The 21,959-nt window shown below is 38.1% G+C and overlaps 1 protein-coding gene across 3 annotated transcripts in view; it reads left to right on the forward strand.

Moving 5' to 3' along the window:
• The first annotated feature begins 226 nt into the window (after positions 1-226).
• Positions 227-21,959, forward strand: part of FNBP1L (formin binding protein 1 like) — a 57,908-nt gene continuing 36,175 nt past the window's right edge. For all 3 annotated transcript variants that reach the window (XM_039556131.1, XM_039556133.1, XM_039556134.1), the window contains exon 1: positions 227-460. In XM_039556131.1, coding sequence (XP_039412065.1) covers positions 437-460 — 24 coding nt within the window. In that variant the 5' untranslated portion in view covers positions 227-436. The remainder of the gene's footprint in view (positions 461-21,959) is intronic.

The raw sequence follows: 21,959 nt of genomic DNA on the forward strand, positions 1-21,959 counted from the left end.
GAGGGGGCGAGCCGGGACCCCGCCGCTCCCGGCCGTGACTCAGCGCTTTGGGGAGGCGGGGAGGCCTCGCAGCCGGGCGGGACACGAAGCCCCGGGGCCTCGCCGCCGCCTCGTTAATGAGTAACAACGCGGCGGCCGCGGGGCCGCACCGGGCGCGACACCTTCGCCCGGCGGCCGCTCGGGGCTCCGCGGCAGCGCCGGCCGCTCCCGGCCCGGCCCCGCCGCTCCAGCCGGACCCGCCCCTCTCCCAGTCTCCTCCGCGGCTCCCCCTCCCGAGCCAGGCGGAGCTGGAGCTGGGAGCGACGTCGTTCCTCGCCGCCGCCTCTCCCCAGTGACCAAGGGCACCGGCGCTGCCTGGGGGGGGCCCCGTTCTCCGGCCGCCGCCCGACGTCTCATCCCCGCCTCTGCCGGAGCCGGCACTGCCCGCGGAGCAGCCATGAGCTGGGGCACGGAGCTGTGGGTGAGTCCCGGCTCGCTTCTCATTGTGTCTGAGATTCGCCGCCTTCCCTTGTCTGCTCGGCGGCTGTCCCGCGGAGGCGCGGAGCGGCCGGAGCGGAGGCGCTGTGCTTTGTTCGGCCTTGGGGCGGCGGGCAGGGGGCTCGGGCGGGCAGGGCGGGGCGGGGGGTCCGGCGCTGGCGGAGGGCGGCGGCGCTGGGCCGGGGGCCGCGGCGGGGCGGGAGCGCCGCGTCCGGGGTGCGGGTGCGCGCGCGCCGCCTGCGCGGCCATGGCGCTCCCCGGGGCGGCCCCTCGCCCTCCGCCCGCCCGGCGCGGCCACGGCGGGACGGGCGCTTTGTGTGCGGCCGGAGGAGCGCCGCGCTCGGGACTCGGCGGCGGGGCCCTCACCGTGCTTCCGGCACGGCTCGGGCAGCGGCCCGCGCCGGGCAGCCTCGGGGCGGCGGCAGAGCTGCTGCTCCCCCGAAAACCACCGGGCTGCTCAGACGAGCAAAGCGTTTTCAGCTGCCGGCCCTAATTAGAAGCAGCTACTATACATCTTTGTCTCTAAAAGTACTGCAGAACATTGGCTAACACTGCATTGGATTTGTTTTAAATACGAAGAATTGGAAGCAACAAGACAGGCAGTGTCTGTCTCGCGTTAGGTCTTTATTAAAGCTCCGCTCTTCCCTCCGAGGGCTCTTCGGTTGTGCCGAGGACGGCAGAGAAGGGGCTTCTCCCGGGGGAGGGCCGGAGCGAGGCACAGCTATGCCTGCTCGCAGTGGTGGGGTGTTGTGTCTCCTCTCTCAGGTTTCCTGCTATTGGAGCTAACGCTGCTCGTGGGAAAGCTTAGGCATAAAAAAGAAGAGTACCAAGGAGCATTTACGTCCCCGCTTTAAATGCCGCCTGCCCTTCATTTATTTGCTTTTAAAGACTGTGAAGCAGAGACACTTGTACTAAGAAAAAAAAATTACAGAAAGCTAAACATTGCAGCTTGAAGTCTCGTCCAGGAACTCTTAATCTGGACCTAGCGTTATAGGGTGTTTTTGTTAAGTGGGTTTGTTGTTTTTTTGTTGTTTTTTTTTTTTTCTTTCGAGTTGCATTAAATATCTTTATCAGTATTTTGTAGTGCAGGGCTATAATTCTCTAGAGGAGCAAAGATCTGCTCAACGCCGAGACAAGGGGTTGCCCGAGGAGCCAGGGCAGCCGTGGCGCTGCGGGCGGAGTGGCTGGGTGGGGCGCAGGGGGCTGGGAATGCCAGCGGAACTCCTGAAGCCACCTGAATTAAGTTGTGTCTGATTATGCAAAATGAAGGTGTAATAGCATCACGTGTACTACGTGGAGAAGCCTGATTTAAAGGTATTTAGGAGTTACTTTAGTTTTTTGCATAGTACCTTGTACTTAACTAGGATTTGTAGGCACGATGAGCATTCAGACAAAATACACTTGTTAAGTACTGATGGCACTGCTGTAACAAGCCTGAGTTCTAAAACTGTTGTAATATTGGCAGTAAGGATAAGAAAAAGCTGTGGTTTGTATTGGCCACACAAGAGTGTGTGTGTAGCTCATGCCTGCATGTACTTCAGGTGAGAAGTGAGTGTCACTTGAGGAGAGTGGGGGTTGGCATTTCGGTGAGCACTGGCTGTAAACACTTAAATATGTATTGCTTTAGAAAATAGGGTTTTAGGTTACTCATATCTGCTCATTTTTGTAGCCTGTAGCCACTTAATTGTAATTTTTTTGTTCAGCTTGTAAATGACAGTCGAAGGTTTTGTACTCTGTCTTGTGTTCAGTTTTTGTATGAAAGTGCTTGTCTTTGTCATGCACTTAAGAAACATATGCAGAAAGATGGATTTTGACCTCAGGCTTCCCTTTAATGATAGGTATTTAACTCATGGTGTCGTGAAACTAGCTGAAATTTATTTTGACCTACTATATTTCTTTTGTTGTAAGTCACTAATTCTTATGCATTAGTTTGAAGAAATAATGCAAGAATTTTAAGCTAAAAGTTTTACTGCAATACTTTTATTTCAGCAAAATTTAATATGTTTTTTCCTTGATATCAGGCGATGATCTGCAACTCCACAGTGAGGTAACTTTATGCATAAAATAGTCTGTTTGTAACTGTATGGCTAGACTTTGATAATGCAAGTTTTTACATTACAGGATACCTTTAAGATGTTTTTAAATTGAATCTAATCATACTTAAAAAAATCTACATGTTTATAAATCAAACTGGTTTCTTAGTTGGAAGAATTTTTAGTGCTTCACTTACTGAAAGAGTATTAAACTTTAATTGTATTAACTTGTGCTGGGCAAGTAAACATTACTTTTTTAAGATCTGGCACAAAATCAAATTCATTAAGAAGTATCTTAAATCTAGGTTAAAAACACAAGGAAAAACAGTATTTGTGGGTCTTCTAAGACAGGGCTCTGAACAAGATAAAAATAAACTCTTAGACATATTTGTGTTCTAGTGTAGCAGTTCCTTCATTTCCTGTTGTTAGCATCAGTGGGGCTTTGGGAGGCAGCCTGAGCTGCTCTGGGTTTGCTGATGGCAGCAGGGGCATGAGAACTCGCTGTGTTCAGTTCCCAGCTGCAGAGAACTCCTCAGGTTTTCTGGACACCTCATTGGGCCTAAAGCTCTCTTTCTTTAGTGCTTTCATCTCATAAAGTGGAATTTTTCAGGATTAAGAATGGTATTGAGATTACAGTTTTTCAGGGCATTTGCATATAGGTATGTATGCTTTGCTAATTCATTGAAACAAATTTGATGATTCTGTACCAGGCTTTTTTAATATCTCCTTAACTCCGCCTTCTTAAGCTCTATCTCTTCATGCTGGTTTTTGATATTTTACGCTAAATTACATTTCTGCTGTAATTTTTAAGTTGTTCTGGAGTTCTATACTGTTTGCTGTTTTGGATAAAGTAAAAAACTGGGCATAGATGAATATAGAGACAAATAAGGAACCAGAAGAAAAATTAGGGGATAAAGAAAGGAACTCATATCTGGTATTTATGTGGTAATTATTAAATATGGCCATTCTGGTATTAAAATCATATGTATGCTAATTAAATTGTTACATCAGGGAAAGGTCAGAGGAAAGATTTTCTTTGATTGGCCAATATTTTCTAATTCTTTAAATTTGGTAGCTGTTTGTTTGTTTTTCAAGCAAGGTTTTTTTTTTATAAGTACACCACCATTCTCTGAAGTGAATATGCATTGTACAAAACATGTATGTCGAGTAGGCTAAAGCACTTGGTGCTTTTCAGTGTGTCTGAAAAGCATGAAACACATGCTCCCTGCTGTGTTTCTTTTGATAGCATTGTATGAAGTAATGTCAATTAATAATAGCAAAATAGACGTTGAATCATAGAAGCCATCCTGTGATTGGAACTGTTTCATTCCACAACATTTTCTGTGCTGGGGGAAATATGCTCCCTTTTTCTGCTTTCTTATTATAATAGCGGATTTTGATTATGATTTGAAAGTAGTATTCAACAAATAGTTTTATTCTCATCAGTGTATATATCTTTGTGGTCACTCTGCAACATATTCCTTATGGTATGACCACAGAAGATGTAAGATACTTTGGTGAACTGCTCTGCGTAATAGTCTCTTAATGGTTAGAACATAGTAGTGAGAACTGGGAAGTCTTGTCTTCTCTAATTCAGATGAAGTATATTTTTTGAGAATTTGGCTGTTGGCTGCCGAATTTTCCTGTCTCTAATGTTTAACTTCTTTGTAGGTAACATTTGTAAAGCAGCAATCATTTGATGAAAGAGGGCACATAATTGCAAAGTAGCATTGCTGCACTTCATTTGTGAAAGAAAATTTTTGCTGTTAATTTAGATACAGATACTTTTCAGAATTAACTTTTTGGGATTTTTCATGCTTTGTTCAAATACTGCTTGCTTATGTTCACCTCGTGAACAGTAAGAGGGTTCACACATTGAAGTAGTGGTTAGACTTGCATTTTTGCTTTATAAAGTGTCCTGACTTCTGTCAAAATGTGCTGTAATGTACAAGGCAAGAATAGATAGATGGAACTAAAATGGAGGGGGAGGAAGGGGGGTAGTAACTTCAAATATTTGGAAATAAAAATGATAGATTATGATATGTTTAAGAATCTTCTCAGTGTGAGCATCTGTTCAGTGTGTATGTTTCTGTACATCTGGAGTTCTCTTTGTGGTGGGTGTAAAATGTACAAATAGCATTAATATAGAATATTTAAAAAAATGCGTCTGGTTATTGTGCTGTTAAATTGAATATGTAGTGCATTTGCTTTGATGCTAAAGGCTTACTAAGCTTTGGAGACTGGAGCGTAGCTGATAATGAAGTTCTTGGTGTAATGAGAGGAGACACAGTGATTGGCACTCTGAAGTGGCTTGTTTGGAAATTAATTAAAGAGTTTGTTCTGTCTCTTTAAAAAAAAACCAACCAGGAAGGATGTTTTTTGAATTTTGATGCACATTCTGTTGTCCAACCCCTGTGAACCCCTTAATAGCAGTTGGCAAAAAAAGAGTTTGAATACCATGTCAGAACATTTTCAGTCTGTAGAACCAGTCTAGCCATCTGTTTCTCACCTCTTGATAAATATTTAAAACAGAAATTTTGCTGAGGGCTTTTGTGCTGAGATTTCATGATTAAAAAGAAATGGCTAGAGAAGATTTAATGATACTATTGTTGTGAGCTCCTTGGGGCAAGAAGCAAACCATCTTTTATAATTAAGAAACCACTGGCACTGTAGAGTAGTGTTTTAGAAATTAGTTATGTTGGACCAAAGAAAGATCAAAGTATATATTTGGTGATGTGCTCTTTTTAATCTTTCCTTAAACAAAATTCATGCTGTGCCTAAACCCAAGTTCTATTTTTAAAAATATTAACTCAGTTGCATCAGTAATTTTTCAAAAGTGTTAAAAATTTTCTTTTGCTTTCAGTCCCACTTTCAGACATTGTTTTCTTCTTATTTTAAAATCACAGTCTCTTTTTGTAGAAGATAAGTCACGTGGTGATGTTGTCTAATCTTAAAAGTTGTCAAGTGTAATTATATATGGAAAACATCCACAGGATGTAAATATGAGTTAGATTCAAAAAGTAGGTAACTTTTATGTAGCATACTTCTGTTGTAGTAATGTATTGTGTTTTTGTTCACTAGATTAGAAAATTTATTTTTTAGCTAAATAAAAGTTTTTTTCCGAGCAAAAAAAGTTTTTCCTCTTGAAACTGAGAAACCTTTCTTGACAGCAAATGTGAATGTGGCTGTGTAGTTACTAGTATTGTTAATACAGATAACAAACCACTGTAAATAATTCTAAATATCAAACCATATTCCGTATGGAAGTTCTTCTGTGCTCTTGAATCTTAATATTTTGTAAACTTACTTTCTAGTGTGCTAACAAACACTGTGTTAAAGGCAATACTCTATTTAACAGGGAGGTGTTTGAGAGATGGAACATGGATTTTTTTTTTTTTACACCCCCAGATTTCTCCTTCAGCTTAACCGAAAGATTGCAAGCAGTACTCTGTATAGATTCTCTCTTCATTCAGTACTCTTGCTGTTGTGGTCTGAAAATGTGTGCAAGGAATGTGTCTTGTGGCTAAAGTATAAGATTACAGAGTTTTCCAGATGCATGGGATGGTTACACATTTCCTCTGTCTTGGGTGACATGCTGGATAAAATGGCTAATTGCTGTGAGGTTCCAGTCCTTCACAAGGAGTATTGTGCAGCTTATCTTATCCCTGTGAAGACCTCTGAGATTTCCAACTAGAAAGTTATGTAAGGATCAAATACTTGGTTATTGAAAGTGTAGTTGCTTTAGGCTTTGGTGTGAAAACAATTGTATTGAGTTTTAGTTGGAAATGTTTGTCTGTATTTTTCCGGCAATTGTCTGGTTCACAAACATCTGACCTTTTTACTGTTTTTTTCAGGAAGGGGTGTGTCATTGTCATGAGACTTTATCAGTTTGGATTTGATGTTGAACATAATTTAAGAATGCATACATATGTCCTTGACTGTCTTTTTAGAAAGGGTTTTTTTTGAGTTTTGAACACTTTATAATATATCTATTAAAAAGGCATCTGTTTTTATTTATGGCCCCACTTGTTTGTGTACTTGGAAGTGTATATACTTTTCAATGAAGTTTGTACAAACATACATGAGACTTTACTAATCTGGAAATCCTGAACACTGGAAGAGTATTGCTGTCTTGTAAAAATGTATGCAGTATCCTTGTTCATAGTATGAAATCTGAGAGTTGCCTTTATCAAGATTCTAAATGCTGTAGCTGTCATTTGATTTCCTGAGTGAGAATAGTAAAAAGGTTGTTGGAGATTGCAAGATCTTTTATCTCAACCAAGCTGAGGATTTCTTTAGAGTGTATCTGTCAAAATAACGATCCTTTGGAATGGCAAATTCATTAGAATTTGGGATGGAGGAAAGCATGAGTAGAGAGAAGTCTGTTGGCAGCGTGCTCATGAGCTGAGGGTTGCCCAAGTAGGTATGATTTGTGCTTTCAGGTGTTTGCAGGTGAATACTGGAAGACAGAAGATTTGTGTTATTGCTTGTGTAAAGTTGTCACTGATGCTGTAGACCTAAGTCTAAAATATCTAAAAGTTAATTAGTGTTATTTTTTAATTAGTTCTTATACTGGATTAATCTGGGTGAGACCCTCATTTGTTAATATAGTATCTTTAAATATTTCAGTCCTTAGAATTGCAGAGCTCTTTTTAGTGTGCTTGGTAAAGCCAGTGATGAGTAATGTAGGGTGTTTTATTTTTTATGGAGGGGAAGTTTACACATTTCAGAATAAGTTTTCATTGTTCATACAACACATGTGCATACTTTTTAAAGAACTTGAATTCCTTTTGGTAGAGAAAAGAATTCCCCGAAGTCCAGATATGTTCAGCTTTTTCCTTGTAATGGTGAACAAACTGTTCAGTGAAAGCTGAAATTCCAATCACATTGTTTCATTTTGCCCCTAGTGAGTTTACATACCCCAGTCCCAGTGCTTTCTTGGCAGAAGGTTTAGAGGTTTGTCTTCACATGTATGTCAGTGCTTCAGCTGGATGGGAAAAGAAGGAAAAAAAGTATTATACTAATAAAAGCCTTCTGGTTTTCATTAAAATGCAGACCCTCTACACTGACTTTGTTTATAGAATTATCTGCAATAAATTTCTGAGTTGCTGGATTTTTTTTCAGCTACAAGTTCTAGTCTAAGAGGAGAGTGGCAGGAGTATTACATTTCCTGCTAGGTGACTAGAACAAGAAAGGGCTTAATTTTAGGTGTACTAAATTTTCTGATAATTTCTACTGTATGGAAATTTGAAATAGTTACATGTAAGATTCATGAATACCTTTTCTTTGATTTTTTTTTTCTTTTGTTTAGTTAGAACTCTGCTTCTGCTTTGTCATTTACAATGAAAAGGGCATTAGACTGATGAAACTACTTTCTGGCATGGTGGTTTGTACATTTGTCCGTAGTTTTATTACTTTTTACGTCTTTTGCAGGAGAAGCGCAGTCTTACTATGAGCTAAAATGCTAATATTGCAGGACATGAATTTTTCTTGGGCTTTACTGTGTAACTCTTGTGTTGTCTTGGCCAAATAAACTTAATTTTTGTCTCTGTTAGTTGGGTTGTAAAATTGGAATACACTTTGTTTCTTGTAATCAAATTATTCTACAAATATTGTTACGATATTACTTTAACATTGTTTAATGTGTAAGGGCACAGTAATATAGTGTTTTAAGATACTGAAAGTAACCCTTGCACTTCTTCCTGGTTTTGGAGAGGATAGAGTTAATTTACTACTAAGTAGCTGGTACAGTTGCTGTGATGTGGCTGCTCAGAAGTGTTTGTTCCAGAGGCAAGTACCATGCGAATCACTTCTCCTTGGCTGGTACACAGCAAATAGTATAACGTGCTTTTTTGTAGTTCTGTATTAAGAGATTTTTTTTTTTTTTTTTTTGTATTGTGCAATGAAATGACATCCGCTAGATTTTAGTTTGGAGTTATTTAAGTACTAAAGAACAACTGAGATGACAGCAATTGCACTGGAGAGTTGAGAGGCAGCCTTAACTTTTGGCATACTTGAAGTAACCAGATGTGAGTGCAGGTGATGAAGATGGGTGTGCCTTTTGGATCTCCATCTGCTTCATAAGTCTTTTGGAAAGAGAGCATTTGATTACTGGATTCCTTCTCATGTTGAATGCTCAATTCAACTGGGTGTGAAAACCTCACTTCGTAAATTCTGGTTGGTAGAGTAGTTGGAGGGCGTTTTCTTTGCATGTGGGTATGCTTCTTGAACACTTTGTCTTTACCCCAGATGGCTCATTTCTTTCAGAGAAAGTCAGTAATGTTTTACTTTTCTTAGAATATCCTTCAAATAAGCATTTGGTCTAGGTGGCATGGGGTTTTCTTCTGGCAGTGAGTGGGAAAATAATTGATGTTTGTGAACCGAAGACAACACCTGTGCTGCAGTGCAGTTGGCTGTCTCTACAGCAGGGGGATACTCTGGAAGGGGAAATTGTAATGTTTATAATATCGAAGACTTTTTAATCCTTACAATAAATGGATAAAGTATTCCTGTTGCAGCTATCTGTTATGGCATCTAATTGGCCTGCAGTTTTTTCCCCTATTTATATGAAGTCAGTCACAATTAGAGGAATATTTAGGGTATTTGACATCAATCAAAACCAATCATTGGGGTATATTTTATGTTTGTGTTTATGTAGCACCTAGTACCATTAGTCGCAGTGGCCTTGTGTTGTGCTGCATTCTAAACAAAGTCACTATAAAGAGCACCCCCAGTCCAACTTTGAATTCCAGCAGGGGCTGTGTCATTTCGTGGTCATGCCAAATGGGAGTTGTGCAAACCCCAGTATTGTTCAGCACAGTGGGCAGTGATCTCAGCTGCAGACTCTTCACTGTTTTTGTTGGTAAACCTTGCAAGCAGAGGGTGGCAGTGGGGCAGATCTTTGTCATCTTTGCAGGGGATGAGAACCCAAACAACCTGAGAGAATGCAGGAAATACTTGTTGAAATGTACAAGGGAGTGTTGGTGTCTCAAGTGAAGCAAACAGTAATCCTTTGGTATGATGAGGTAATAAGCTGGAATCAGCCAGCAATGCCCTTGGAAGTGAGGTTAAGAAGCTAATGTTTGATGCGATAGAGAAGGATGCAGAGAGACAGGAAGAGATAATGCTGGGTGAAAAACATGTGGGTGAAAGGATAATCTCTCAATACCAGAGAAGAGGATGTGGTGTGGCTGAGAAAGGAGATGGGTAGAGAATGTGTAAGGATTGCAGATATTGGAATGGTTATAAAGAGACCGATTTAAAAAAAAATAAAAAAAAGAAGCTGTTAACAAGTTTTAGGATGGACATAAATTTGAGATTCAGGAAAGAAGTCAAATAACCAAGTGAAAGAAAGGTTGAAGTTTGAGACCCTAGTATAGAAGGTATAAACCAGTAAAGTGCAGTAGCCGCAAAGATATGATGGACATTATATGCTTTTAAATGAAATGTTTTATCTTAGTTTTTCCCTGAAAACAAGTTCAAATTTGTGATTAGTAAATGGAAAACTGTTTGAAGGTCCACTGAGGAAGACTGATAAAACAATTTTGTTCTGTAGAGTCAAAAATTGATTCCCTTATGCCCCTAATATCTACTTTATTTAGACCCTAACAGTGCAGGTACTTAATTACATATTTAATTTTACCAATACTTGTTCATTTTAGGAGCAAAGATCTCACAGGATCAGTGAAACTCATTAATGTGCTTGAGTGTAGATACTGTATTGCTGAGAAATTTTCAAAGCAGTTTTTTTTGTTTTAAGAAAGGGAGTATTTGCAAACTAGCTCTACCTGTAGCTTGTAGTTGTTGCATGGCATTATTTAAATCAGCAACAATTACTGATGTTATTTAATTTAGTGGATCTCTTTTCAGCCTTATGAGTTTTGACTGCTGTGAACTGTGAATTAGAAGAACAAGGATATGTACTTGGATTTATGAAGGGTGAAAATTTTATTTTCAGAGTTAAATTTCAGAGAATTGAAATTTTATTTAAAATCTTTATCTCAGTAACTATGGTTTTTATTATTTGGGAAATCTGCTAAACAATAGATGATGAAATTTGAGATCTGTGCAATATGGTCAGGGTGTTACATATTTGTTTGGAGGAGCACAAGGAAAGGAGGAACTTGTCTTGAATAGTTCTTCAGCATGTTGTAATAAAATGGTAAAAACCAGACTGGAATGTCTGGTTAGGTCTCATGTCTAAGAAGATGGCATGTTTAAAGAGGAAAACTTAAATTTCTTGAAAGTAAGTAGTAACTTATGAGGAAAATCCAAATGTTTGGGATTTTTCTACATTGTAAGTATTGTGAGGGCAATGTAGATTGTACAGTTCTATGTAACTTAAATAGAAACGTCACCATGTGAGGCAAGCTGAGCAGTTTTGTGAAGTATCCTGGCTCTGCATGATACTCAAATATTTACTCCTGTAGAAGAGGTGTGGTGGTCTGATTGAGTGTTGAGATTGAGACTGAGGAAACAGGGGTTGTGAGTTACTTATTTTGGTTTATCTTGATTGCTTGTTTGTTTTGTAAAAGCTGTGAGGTCTTTTGTGTTATTTCTGCTGAAGTTTTGCAATCACATAAACTAGATCTTTTGACTTACCTCCCCAAGTTTGAGATGCTGTTAATACTAAGACCTCTCTCTCATAACAGGGGTAACTTCTTTCCAAAATGGCTTTTTAAGAACATGTTCACTTTGATGTTGGTGCTAGGGAGAATAATTATCATCTTTCTAGGAATGACGTTGCAGTTCCTCCTCGCTAGCCTAGCACTTGAGAGGTACAAGTGTGATTTCCCTGACTTCCAGCTTTATGTTCTGCATTCCTGAGAGGGAAGCAGTGAGGTAGGAGTAGTTGTGCACAACAAGACATTTTAACTGGAAGGGACATCCAGTTAGTGGATTGGAATTGGAGTTTTATAAAACCAGGGATTGGCTCTGTATATTAAAACTGTAGTAGGTGCAGACAAACCCAGTGTTAGGCTAAGTGTGCTGCCTACTCTTCCTGCTTGGATGTCTTAGCATCCAGTGACTTCCAATTATTTTGGTTCTGTGGTGTTGTCATTCAGTTTTGCTGAAATTTCAATAGTTGAACTGAAGTAATGTTCTTAAGAGGTTTAAAATAGTCTTAAAGATGAGATGCCAGTGGTATTTATGCTTAGTGATTCTTAGATAAAATGTTGTTCGATGTTCTGTCTGGTTTATATTTCAAGGCTGTAATTGTGGGCTGTGTAATGAATACATTTTGACATCATTTGTATAAAATGCCTTGCAATTTTTGAGAAAACATGTAATTGTCTTAAGGAGATAGTGCTGAATGGCCAGGATTCATGCTTTTTACAATAACAAGGTACCATGGAATATCACTGCTTCAAACTCAAGTTTCAACCTTAAGTTTTAATTCTGAAGGGAGAGCTTATACAGACCATTATGCACACATTAGGTGGGAATACTGCTGTGTATATATACTGGGTGCTGGGAAATGTGAATTTTAAGACCGTATATGTAAATGTCTCTTACTATCTTGGTAGGCTATTTGTAGTACTTTGTATTTAGCATTTGTACTTAGCATTTCAACTTCATGCAGGCATAATCAGAATGTAAGTCAAACCTGAAACTTGTGGCTTTCCTGACTGCTTTTCTTCATTATGTCATTGGAAAAGAGGTTTGATTTTTTGCTGACTTACGTTCATTTGTGGGAAGAGGATCATGATCCCGTATCTCCCTACTTAATCTAACAGTTGTTTGGATGTTGCCTGTTATCCTTTCAGGACTGTTACCGGTTACGCTGTTACAAAGACAGCATAGCTTTTTGTAGTGTTGGTTCTTCTTGTTCTTTCTTGATCAATGTAAAACAATGTTTCATGTGGTGTAAAGGGATTTTTGTTTTTTAAGGAAGGTGGTGAATTTTAAAGCATTTCTTCAAGAGCACTTTGCAGATTTTTCATTTCTTTTCAGTTGATTTCAATTATCTCAAAGTAGCACAGTATGCAGTTGAACTTCATTGCAGGATTTTTTTTTTTTAATATTACTGTATTTTGCAAAAAGCTGACAAGGGCACTTGAAAAATATAACTAAAAATCTATGTATTCCTGCCACAGTAGAGGGATTTGAGGCTTTGCTTGTAGTTGGATGCCGCTTGAGAGATACACTAAAGCTAATCCACTGCCACTAAAGCTAATCCAATACTAAGTTTATAGCAGGAAATGGCACCCTAACATCTTAAACAGCTTTTTTTTTTTTTTTACCATCAGACTGTACTTGTCTGTGTTCTGAAAACAGTTTCTTCTGATCTTCATTTGCTAGAAGTTCCTAACACCTTACTTTCTCAATTTTTAGTTTGTTTAGGCTATCTTTGTTATTTTTATTCATAATCTTTTTTCTTTGGTTACAAATGAATTGGTTGCAATTCATTCAGTTGCTTCAGCTGCATTACTTTCTGTATTATGCTTAGTATTAGCTTGTATTTTATGTGGGAAAGAGATGAATAAAGAGAATGGCAAGTTAACAATGAAGAAGTATGAGTTACACGAATTTATTTTTAAGGTCATCTTTTGGGGTACAACATGCTTTCTGATGTATGCAGTTTTCTTCTGGGCTTTGTATGATCTGTGTTTATCATTTCTATAACATGGTATAAAACATCTGCAACACCTGTAGAGGTGTTCCTGAAGGCTTTTATGTTAGTATTTCAGAAGGCTTTCATAATGAGTATTTCCCTGTGAAGAACACTTTTCAGTAGCCCTTATTGCTTTAACTTTTTTGAGTGGAAACAGTGGTAGGTATGTTTTAGATAATCTCATGAACTGTACATTTAAGCACTATCTTTTGACTTTAAGGGCAGTATATTAAAAGACATTTCTAGTAAAGCTGTATTTAATACCAGCTGACACAGAAGGTAGTATTTCTCATCCAGTTACATTAATCTAGCTGGAAACTGTTTACTGTTTTACCTGCATGTACTTTATTTGAATTACATTTGGTGTGCTGTTGCCATACATTACTATTAGGAATCCTAAGCTACATCATGGAAAACCACCTTTATTCAGATTTTCTCCATGATTTTATGTGTCTGATTTCACGTCAGTGTTTGTCTATTAGTTGTACGTTTACTGCTGTTGTGGCCTAGTTTAATTGCTACTCAGTTTTCTGCTGTAGTTTCTGGGAATCTACTTGTTTCCATTAGATTTCTTTACCTATTACATCTCTTTATTGCAAAAAGCTATTACTAGTTTATGCACGACACTTGTAAAAATTAAAAGAATTGCTTCCAAGAAACACAAATTCAGAAATCAGAGATGACTGTGCAGATGTTGTGGTAAGTGTATTGTGTAGTCTCTCCAGTTTTTTGTTGAAGTGGGGAAAATTATTTTGCAGCATGGGTGGAAAACATTTTAATTACCATTTTAATTGATTGTTGAGTTTGGAATCCTTGATGTGAAATGTTTGCAATAATCTTGAACAACAAAATTCTGTATCAATCAGATACATGGCTTAGTTTAAAGTATTACTGTTAAGATATTGGTATGTGTTATCTCAGCATGATTTTAACATGGAAGTAAAGCATATGACACTGATGTTGGTGGCAGCCATTTAAGATGAGAACCATAACAGTTTAGAGAGCATTAAATTATTTCTAGATTGCTGTCATATTACTGTTGATTGTCTCTATGAAGTAACTAGTTGATACATTTGTGTGAATGAGCTGGTTTGTGGAATGCTAGAAATTCAAGTGTTTATTTTGTGCTACTATGTATTCTTGAGAGGCATAAAAGTTTTTTGATTGTATGTAACCAGAAAAAAAGAAACTTTAATTTTATTATCAGGAGTGTACTCTAATTGCAGCAGGTTGATAGCAAATGAGTATTCCCAGCCTAATGGACTAATGCCAAATGTGTGCCAGCCTAATTGACTAATGCTACTAGTGCAGGGCACATCTCATGTGAGTTGATTCATGCTTATGTACATAAAATCTAATTTGAAAACTAAATTTTTAACAATTACAATAAAATCAAGTCCAATAGAACTTTGGGAACTGAAAAGAAAATGTATTACAGTATAGGCTTTCTTTTTGCAATTTAAGAAATACCAAGAATTAATACATGTTTCATGACATTAACATCAGGGTCATATTCATTTAAGTGATTTGAGCTCAAGTCTGGTTCTCTGGGTGACTCAGATGGGAAGATCAAATTGTAAGCAGTAATTTTTCTCTTTGTATTTCTCTCCTCATAGAAGTCTTTCTAGACTGTACAAGGTTATTTTCAATTCACGGGAGAGTGAAATTGCTTCAGAGTAAAGAAGCAGAAGAAAACTAGCTTTATGAAAAACTTTGCATTGAGAATGTAAATGGTAAAGAGCTGTTTCAGGATACTGCTGACAAGTTAAGATAAATTATATTCCCGACTGCTGCTTTATCCAGTTTTGCTGCCTTTGTTTCAGTTTGCTAATTTTCTTTGTAACTGGTTAGTGGATATACTTAATCTTGGTGCAAGATACTTAATATATTTTAGCTTATCAGTTAAGTATTTTGTTTATGCTTTTTTGTAATATGAAAACAAATATTGCTTTCATAATTAACCTTGCGATTTTTTAAACGTAAATTGTGCATTTTGCTCCTGTGAAAGTATAATAATTTTGCATACTCTTATGAAGCATTCTAAAGCATCTGGGAGATAATTCCTTCCTGTCACTATTTTGTGATACGGTATGTGATACCATAAGAATAACACTCAAAATTTAGTCAAATATATTTTAATAAGTCATCTTTTGAATGTTTTAAATATTTAATACTTCTCTGAGGCAGGTGGGGACAATAGTTTAAAAGAGTTTTCTTTCCAAATCATTCTCTTCAGGAAAAAAAGTAGTTGACTGGTGAGTGTCTTTAATTTTCCATTATACACTAAAGAAGCATTGAATTCACAATACTGTTACAGATTAATTAAATTTAATTTTAGTTCTATTTTCTTTCTAAAAGATATGCATGGTTTTACACAATGATATGTAATGACATAAAAACCAAAAACAGAGCTACTTGGGGAAAAGGCACTTGCTTTAATTTTTTCTACCACAAAATCCTGTTGTGTTTTTACTTACAAATTGGCATGCTTTAATCACTGGTTTGTGAATGTTTTTTGTTAATATATAAAGTGTTAAGACTCCCCAGATATGAAACAACAATTTTCAGTGTTTTTAAAATCAAGCTAGTAATGTTAAAACAAAGTTGGAACTCCCATGTGCAATTAGATGGTTTCAGTTTTATAGTCAATGTAATAAAAGACATAACAGTTTTATTCAGTATGAAAGAAATGGGTTTCGATTTTTCTCATTATGTCATGTTTCATTCAATATTTGAGGCTTTGTCAGAATTTTTTTTGTATTTCTTTGACAGTTCCTTGACCATTATTTACAGAGATTTATCACTTACTGGTTAATATTTTGCTATTTTAATTCCATGCAGAGTTAGTGAAATTAGTGCTTAGTAAAGACATGAGTAGCACTTCACGTTGAAGAATGAAATCGCAAATAATTAGGTTTTCCATATAGGACATAATGAATGTGGTGTGGCAATGACATAAAATACAGGAAAGGTTTTATCTTTAGGTGACAAAAAGACTGCCACTTTCTTCTACTTCAAGGCCAATGTGTAATAAGTAGTGTTAAGTTTCATAGGGTTCTTTGGTGAGAAGTGGTTTTTGAAAGGAGAGTACGTGTACAAAGGTCTGGAGGTGTTTGAGGCCAGGCTGGATAAGGCTCTGAGTGACCTGGTCTAGTGGGAGGTATCCCTGCATATGGCAGGGTGTTTGGAACAAGATGGTCTTTAAGGTCCTCTCCAACCCAAGCCATTCTATGATTCTACATAGTGAATATGTAGTAAATTACTTTTCTGATCTGCAGTATTTGCTGCAGTTGAATTTTGAACTACATCTGCAGTATATTGTTGAGCACTTTTTTATTGTTTTGCTCTTAATTTTTTCTTATTTGGTAATACTAAAAAGTCATTAGGAAAGAAACATAGTAATAACTATTTACTACAGTAGCGGTTTTTCTGTGGCTGTGATCAGTGGAACAAGATGCTTTGCATGGAGTATAGAATTAACACAGTGTTTAAAATGCTGTCGTAAGTTGGATTCCCACAGTATTTCTTTATTAAGTCAGGAAGAATGTTCTCAGTATCTGTTTTTGGAGTAAACAGTGAAGTTATGTCAGAAGGGTAAGCAGTGCAAAAGAGGCTTAAAGAAGGAATTAAAAGGGAAGTAGTAGAGGAACAAGAGTTGAAAAAAGACTAGAAGAACAACGAGGAGAAACTGGCAAAGATGCTTCTGTTTTAGTCACAGAATCACGGAATTGATAAGGTTGGAAGGGACCACAGTGGGTCATCTGGTCCAGCCTCCCTGCTCAGGCAGGGTTATCCCAGAGCACACTGCACAAGATTTCATCCAGATAATTCTGGAATATCTTCAGTGAGGGAGGCTCCACAACCTCTGGGCAATCTGTTGCAGTGTCGGTCACCCTCAAAGTAAACAAGTTCTTCATCATGTTTGGGTGGTACTTCCTGTACATCAGTTTCTGCCCATTGCCTCTTGTCCTATTGCTCAGCACCACACAGCAGAGCTTGGATCCATCCTCTGACACCTCCCTTCACATACTGACAGACACTCATGAGGTGTCCTCTCAGTCAACTCTTCTCGGCTGAACAGTCCCAGCTCCCTCAGTTTTCCTTGTGGGATGCTCCAGTCCCTTCATCATCTTTGTTTCCCTCTGCCAGACCCGCTCCAGGAGCTCCATGTCTGTGTTGTACTGAGGAGCCCAGAACTGGGCACAGCACTCCTGATGTGCCTCACTGGGGCTGAGTAGAGGGGCAGAATCACCTCCCTTGACCTTCTGGCAATGCTCTTTTCTACCATTGTCCTTCTTGGCACTGCTGGTTCATGGACAGCTTGTTGTCCACCAGGACCCCCAGGTCCTGTTCCCCAGCAGGTCAGCCCCCAGCCTGTGCTGGTGCCCAGGGTTATTCCTCCCCAGGAGCAGGACCCTGCATTTGCCTTTGTTAAATTCAGGTTTACAAAACTTCTTTGCCCCTTTTTCCAGCCCACTGAAGCCCTTCTGAGGGGCTGCACAGCCCCCCTGGGGTATCGGCCTCTCCTCCCAGCTTTGTGTTGTCAGCGAATGTGCCTCTTCATGCAAGTCATTGACAAATCAGTTGAAAATACTGGGTCCAGATTTGAACCTTGAGGTTCAGTCACAGATAAAGTACCTAGATTTGGTGGTTGTTCATCTATACCTTTCAGATCTCCACTAGATTTTAGTGTGAATACCCTTCTATTTTTATTAGTTTAGTCAGGAAGGAAATAACTGCAGAAGGTAGGATTCTGCTGAAGAACCTTTTATTTCTACATTGACTGTTTATTTGACTCTCAAAAAGAAATTGTCTCTCTAAAAAGAGACAATTTAGAATTGTCTAATTCCTAAAAAGGAATTGATGTGATCTGGTGTCACTATTGCCAATTCGACCCTGTCGTTCATGTTTGCTTCTGTCCTGAATGCGAGTACTATTTGTCTTCAGAAGTATTTCCACTGATTATGCTATAAATTTGCTTGCTTTCAGTGTGGAACTCCTGGAGTGGTGCAGAATATTTCTATGGAGCCCACTGTCATTTAAATATGATGGATTACAGAAACAGTATGAAAATGAGCTGTTTTTAGTTTGGACTATGTACATGCTTTGGAAAGAATGAGGAGCCTAGCTATGACAATTCAAAAATGTGGGTTTTCTTTTCAGAACACTGAAGTTTGTACTCAGCTTTTGTGTATGCAACTTCAGTGACCAAATGTGCTGTAATAGGGTTGTTTTACCTTTTTGAAATTGTAACTTTTGTACTGGAAGTGCCTATGCTTATGGTTAAATTACATCACTCTTTTTGTTTGCTTTTTAATTTGAGGAAAAATACCTTGTTAACCAAGGGAAACAGTGTATATTGTTGTAAAATTTGATTTATCAGAGGAAGTACATTTCTACTAGAAATAAAGGTTTTATGAATAATGTTATTCTTACAATACAGATTATGATTCTGAAGTCTGTGGTGAAATATAGGAGGACTTTACTGTGTGTTTCTAGGCTCATATCTTAAAAACTCTGAGAGAAACTGATACACGGCACAATTGTGTTACATTTTAATGTTATCTGAATCACAAAACCATGAAAAATTCCACTGTTTTGAAGGTGCCAGTAATAACATCTGGTTTTAGTTTAAATTCTTTATTCAGTTATGTTAATGTTACTATGAATTTTGCTTTAAAAGCAATGCATACAGTAGATTCTATTGCAGATAGAGTACATGGGGGGTGGTGTTGGTTTTGTTTTGGTTTTTGGATTTGGGTGTTGTTTCTGGGATTTGTGTGTGGGGGTTTTTTTTTGTCAGGGTGTTTATTTGTATCTGAAGTCATGTTTTAAAGAAGAGAGGAAGGCTCTAATTTACTGCCATGTTAATTTCTTGTTGAGTGTTTATAATCAAGTTCTATAATCAAGTTTGAAAAGTATTTACTGTTGTTAGCAAGATATTGGTGAAGGAAAAAAGATGTGGCTGCTCTAGTCTTTCTCTTGAACACTGAAGTATATTCACAGGTGATACTGAAAAGGGAAGTTCACTTCACAGGAGGACTTTTTGCGGAAAAATCCCCTTGTTCGTTGGGTTGACAAAAACAAATAGCATATGGCAAATCAGTTAACAGCCTTCCAGTTTTGTAACTATTTGCGTAACTGGTCCCGTGATCTCTGGTCGTCTGAAGTATTGAACAGTGGGGAGTGTGCTCAGAACAGTCTGTGGTGATTAACTCTGTTAGTATTTGCAGCCCTTCCTACACCATAAAAGGCTAATGATTTAATTCAATAAAATTGAAGGACTGATCAAAATACCTAGGTATAGGTGTCTTACTTTGAGTGGTTTAGAAGAGCAAATACTTGTTGACAAGCTATGTAGTATAGTTGTACCTTTTGAATATCAGTAACAACAAATGTAAGGTATATGCCTTTGTCTTAAGTCTGTCTAATGGGAGCTGATAATAACTCTAGGAAATACCTTCTCATATTCCAGTTGCATTTACTATAGCTTCCTACATAATAGGAGTAGAGAGTAGTTGAAACAGTTTATCAGAGCTATGCTAAATGTGGAGGTTTTGTCTGGGTCTCTGTGCTTAGAGCTAAATGATTCATGTTACCAGAAGAACCACTATATATTATTCCTCTACCAAGTTCTTACAGATTTAGTAGCTATTGTAATTACACCTATTGTGAGAAATTAACTAAAAGTTAAGAGTAGGATATGTTTGTTTTATTCTTGTGCTGTAAGTTTTATGAGTTCATTGTTCACTCCAATTGCTGTGTAGGTGCCATGAAATGTGGTTTTTTAAGGAATTGTTGACATGAGTTTAAGATTCTAAATAATGTGCACTTCCATTAAATACATAGGAGGAAAGTTATAAGGAATATACCATGGCTATACCTTGGCCTCTGTGTGTTGAAATGGTGAAGTTCTACTGGTGATACTCAGTGCCTGGATTCTGTATAGATATTTTTACACTATATTTGTCCTAATTGTCAGAATGATAAACAATGTGATTCAACCCATACCAGGTAGGTCCTTTTCTTTCTGGTTATTCTATTGAGATAAAGCCTAAAGATGCATCTTTTAAGTGTGAAACACACTAAATTCACTTGTCTGCCTGGGATTTGTGCATCATACTTGTTAAACAGTTTATAGTTTTTAAGCCAGTTTAAAGTGGTATCCTACAGTCTACTTAATAGCTGAGCAGATAAATACACGGAAGTGATATTTGGATGAGAGGGAAGTTGACACTCTCCCTTCTTTTTCGCCTCCCCCATCTGGCAGAAAGTACTTCCTTGTTTTAAATTTGTATCAGGCATCTTGGCTTTTTGATGAGTTCAGACCTGTGACCGTTATAGTTCTGAACTGTAGCAAAGTCCAAATTATATCCTCTGAGTTACATGCAAACTAAGTTATTTTAAAGGTCACATTTCAGTTCAGTAGAACTCACTAAATAGTGCAGTGTAAGCTGGGTTTCATGGTACTGCAGCTGGACATGTTGTAATATAATTTGTACAGAGTTGTGTGTGCACATGCAAAGCTGGTGGATCTTGTTTTCTGAATTTGTGATGCAGGGCATCTATGTATTCTGTAATATTCCATGTGCAAACCTTTTATCTTTCCCCATTGCCTTGCTTTGTAACATTGAGACCACTCCCTTCTTGTGTTGAGCGCACTGTTCACTCCCTTAGTCTATAGAGAGGAAAAAACCAGTGCATACTCTGCTTGTTAGATGCTATGACAGACCATCCAGAGCAGGAATTTAACCCTTTGCTGAAGAAGTTGTCAGTAGGTGAGATCCCTTTTTGGTTTCTACAAGTTTTTAAAAAACATATCCTCCAGAATGCAAAAATAGATTGTCACATGTGCAAGAAGTGGGGAGTGTCAGAGTTGCTTGCTCAGTCTGTCTCCTGTGGATGTATTTTTAATAATATTGTGGAAGTGGCTGTAACTGGTAGAGAGACATTTAAAAGTTTTTAGTTTTCAGTAGTTTCACCAAGGGTTCTTTAATCATGCACTAAAACATTCACATTGTGCATAGAGTGTCAAGTCATGTAATAATGTTTTGTAACTGAAAAACTAAATGATTCTTTACACAATTTTTCAAAATAAATTTTCCATCAGTGTTTTCCAAGCCAGATACTTTGTTCTTGCAAATTTTCTGTAGGCTGCCATTAATCATGCAGTAAATGTGCTGGTTTTGCACAGAACTTCTGCTTCACTTGAGGCCTCACATGGGTGTTGGTCATACAGCAAACTGAGTATTCTGCTGCTTCATTGATATATAGCTTCACTTCTTTATAATCTGTTATTCTAGTGTTGCTGGAAAGATGTGATTTTGTCCAGATATTTCTTATAATGAGCAACAGCATCTCTAAATATTGTACAAACAGTAGTAGCATTTTTTACTGTGATGCATCATATCGCACTTACTTCATTTAGGGTTAAACAGAGTCTTCCTGTCCCCTTTTTTAAGTGACATAACTAGGGCTAAAATGTACTTATGCTTCAGTCTGTTTATTAACAACCTTCAGCCGTTCCCAGAAGACTCAGGAAGTGCCTGTTTTCTGGCTTGGCTATGGTGAAAATAAGGTTTCTTGTCCATTAGGGGAATGAGCATAATTATGTCCTTTGTATATATACAAGGCGAGTGTAATAATGCCCCTGTGCTAAGATGGCAACTATTTTAATCCAGCAAGGCTCAAAAAGACATGGTTTGTGGTCTGCTATTGTATTGGATAGAGATGTTTGAAAATGGTCTGTTGTGTGTTAAAGTGGGAATTAAGCTTAAAATAGAACTGAGTGAAGAGTTACGTGTTTCAGAATTAACCTTTGGTTCAAATGCAGA

This window comes from Corvus cornix, chromosome 8, assembly GCF_000738735.6.
Source record: "Corvus cornix cornix isolate S_Up_H32 chromosome 8, ASM73873v5, whole genome shotgun sequence".
Taxonomy (NCBI): domain Eukaryota; kingdom Metazoa; phylum Chordata; class Aves; order Passeriformes; family Corvidae; genus Corvus; species Corvus cornix.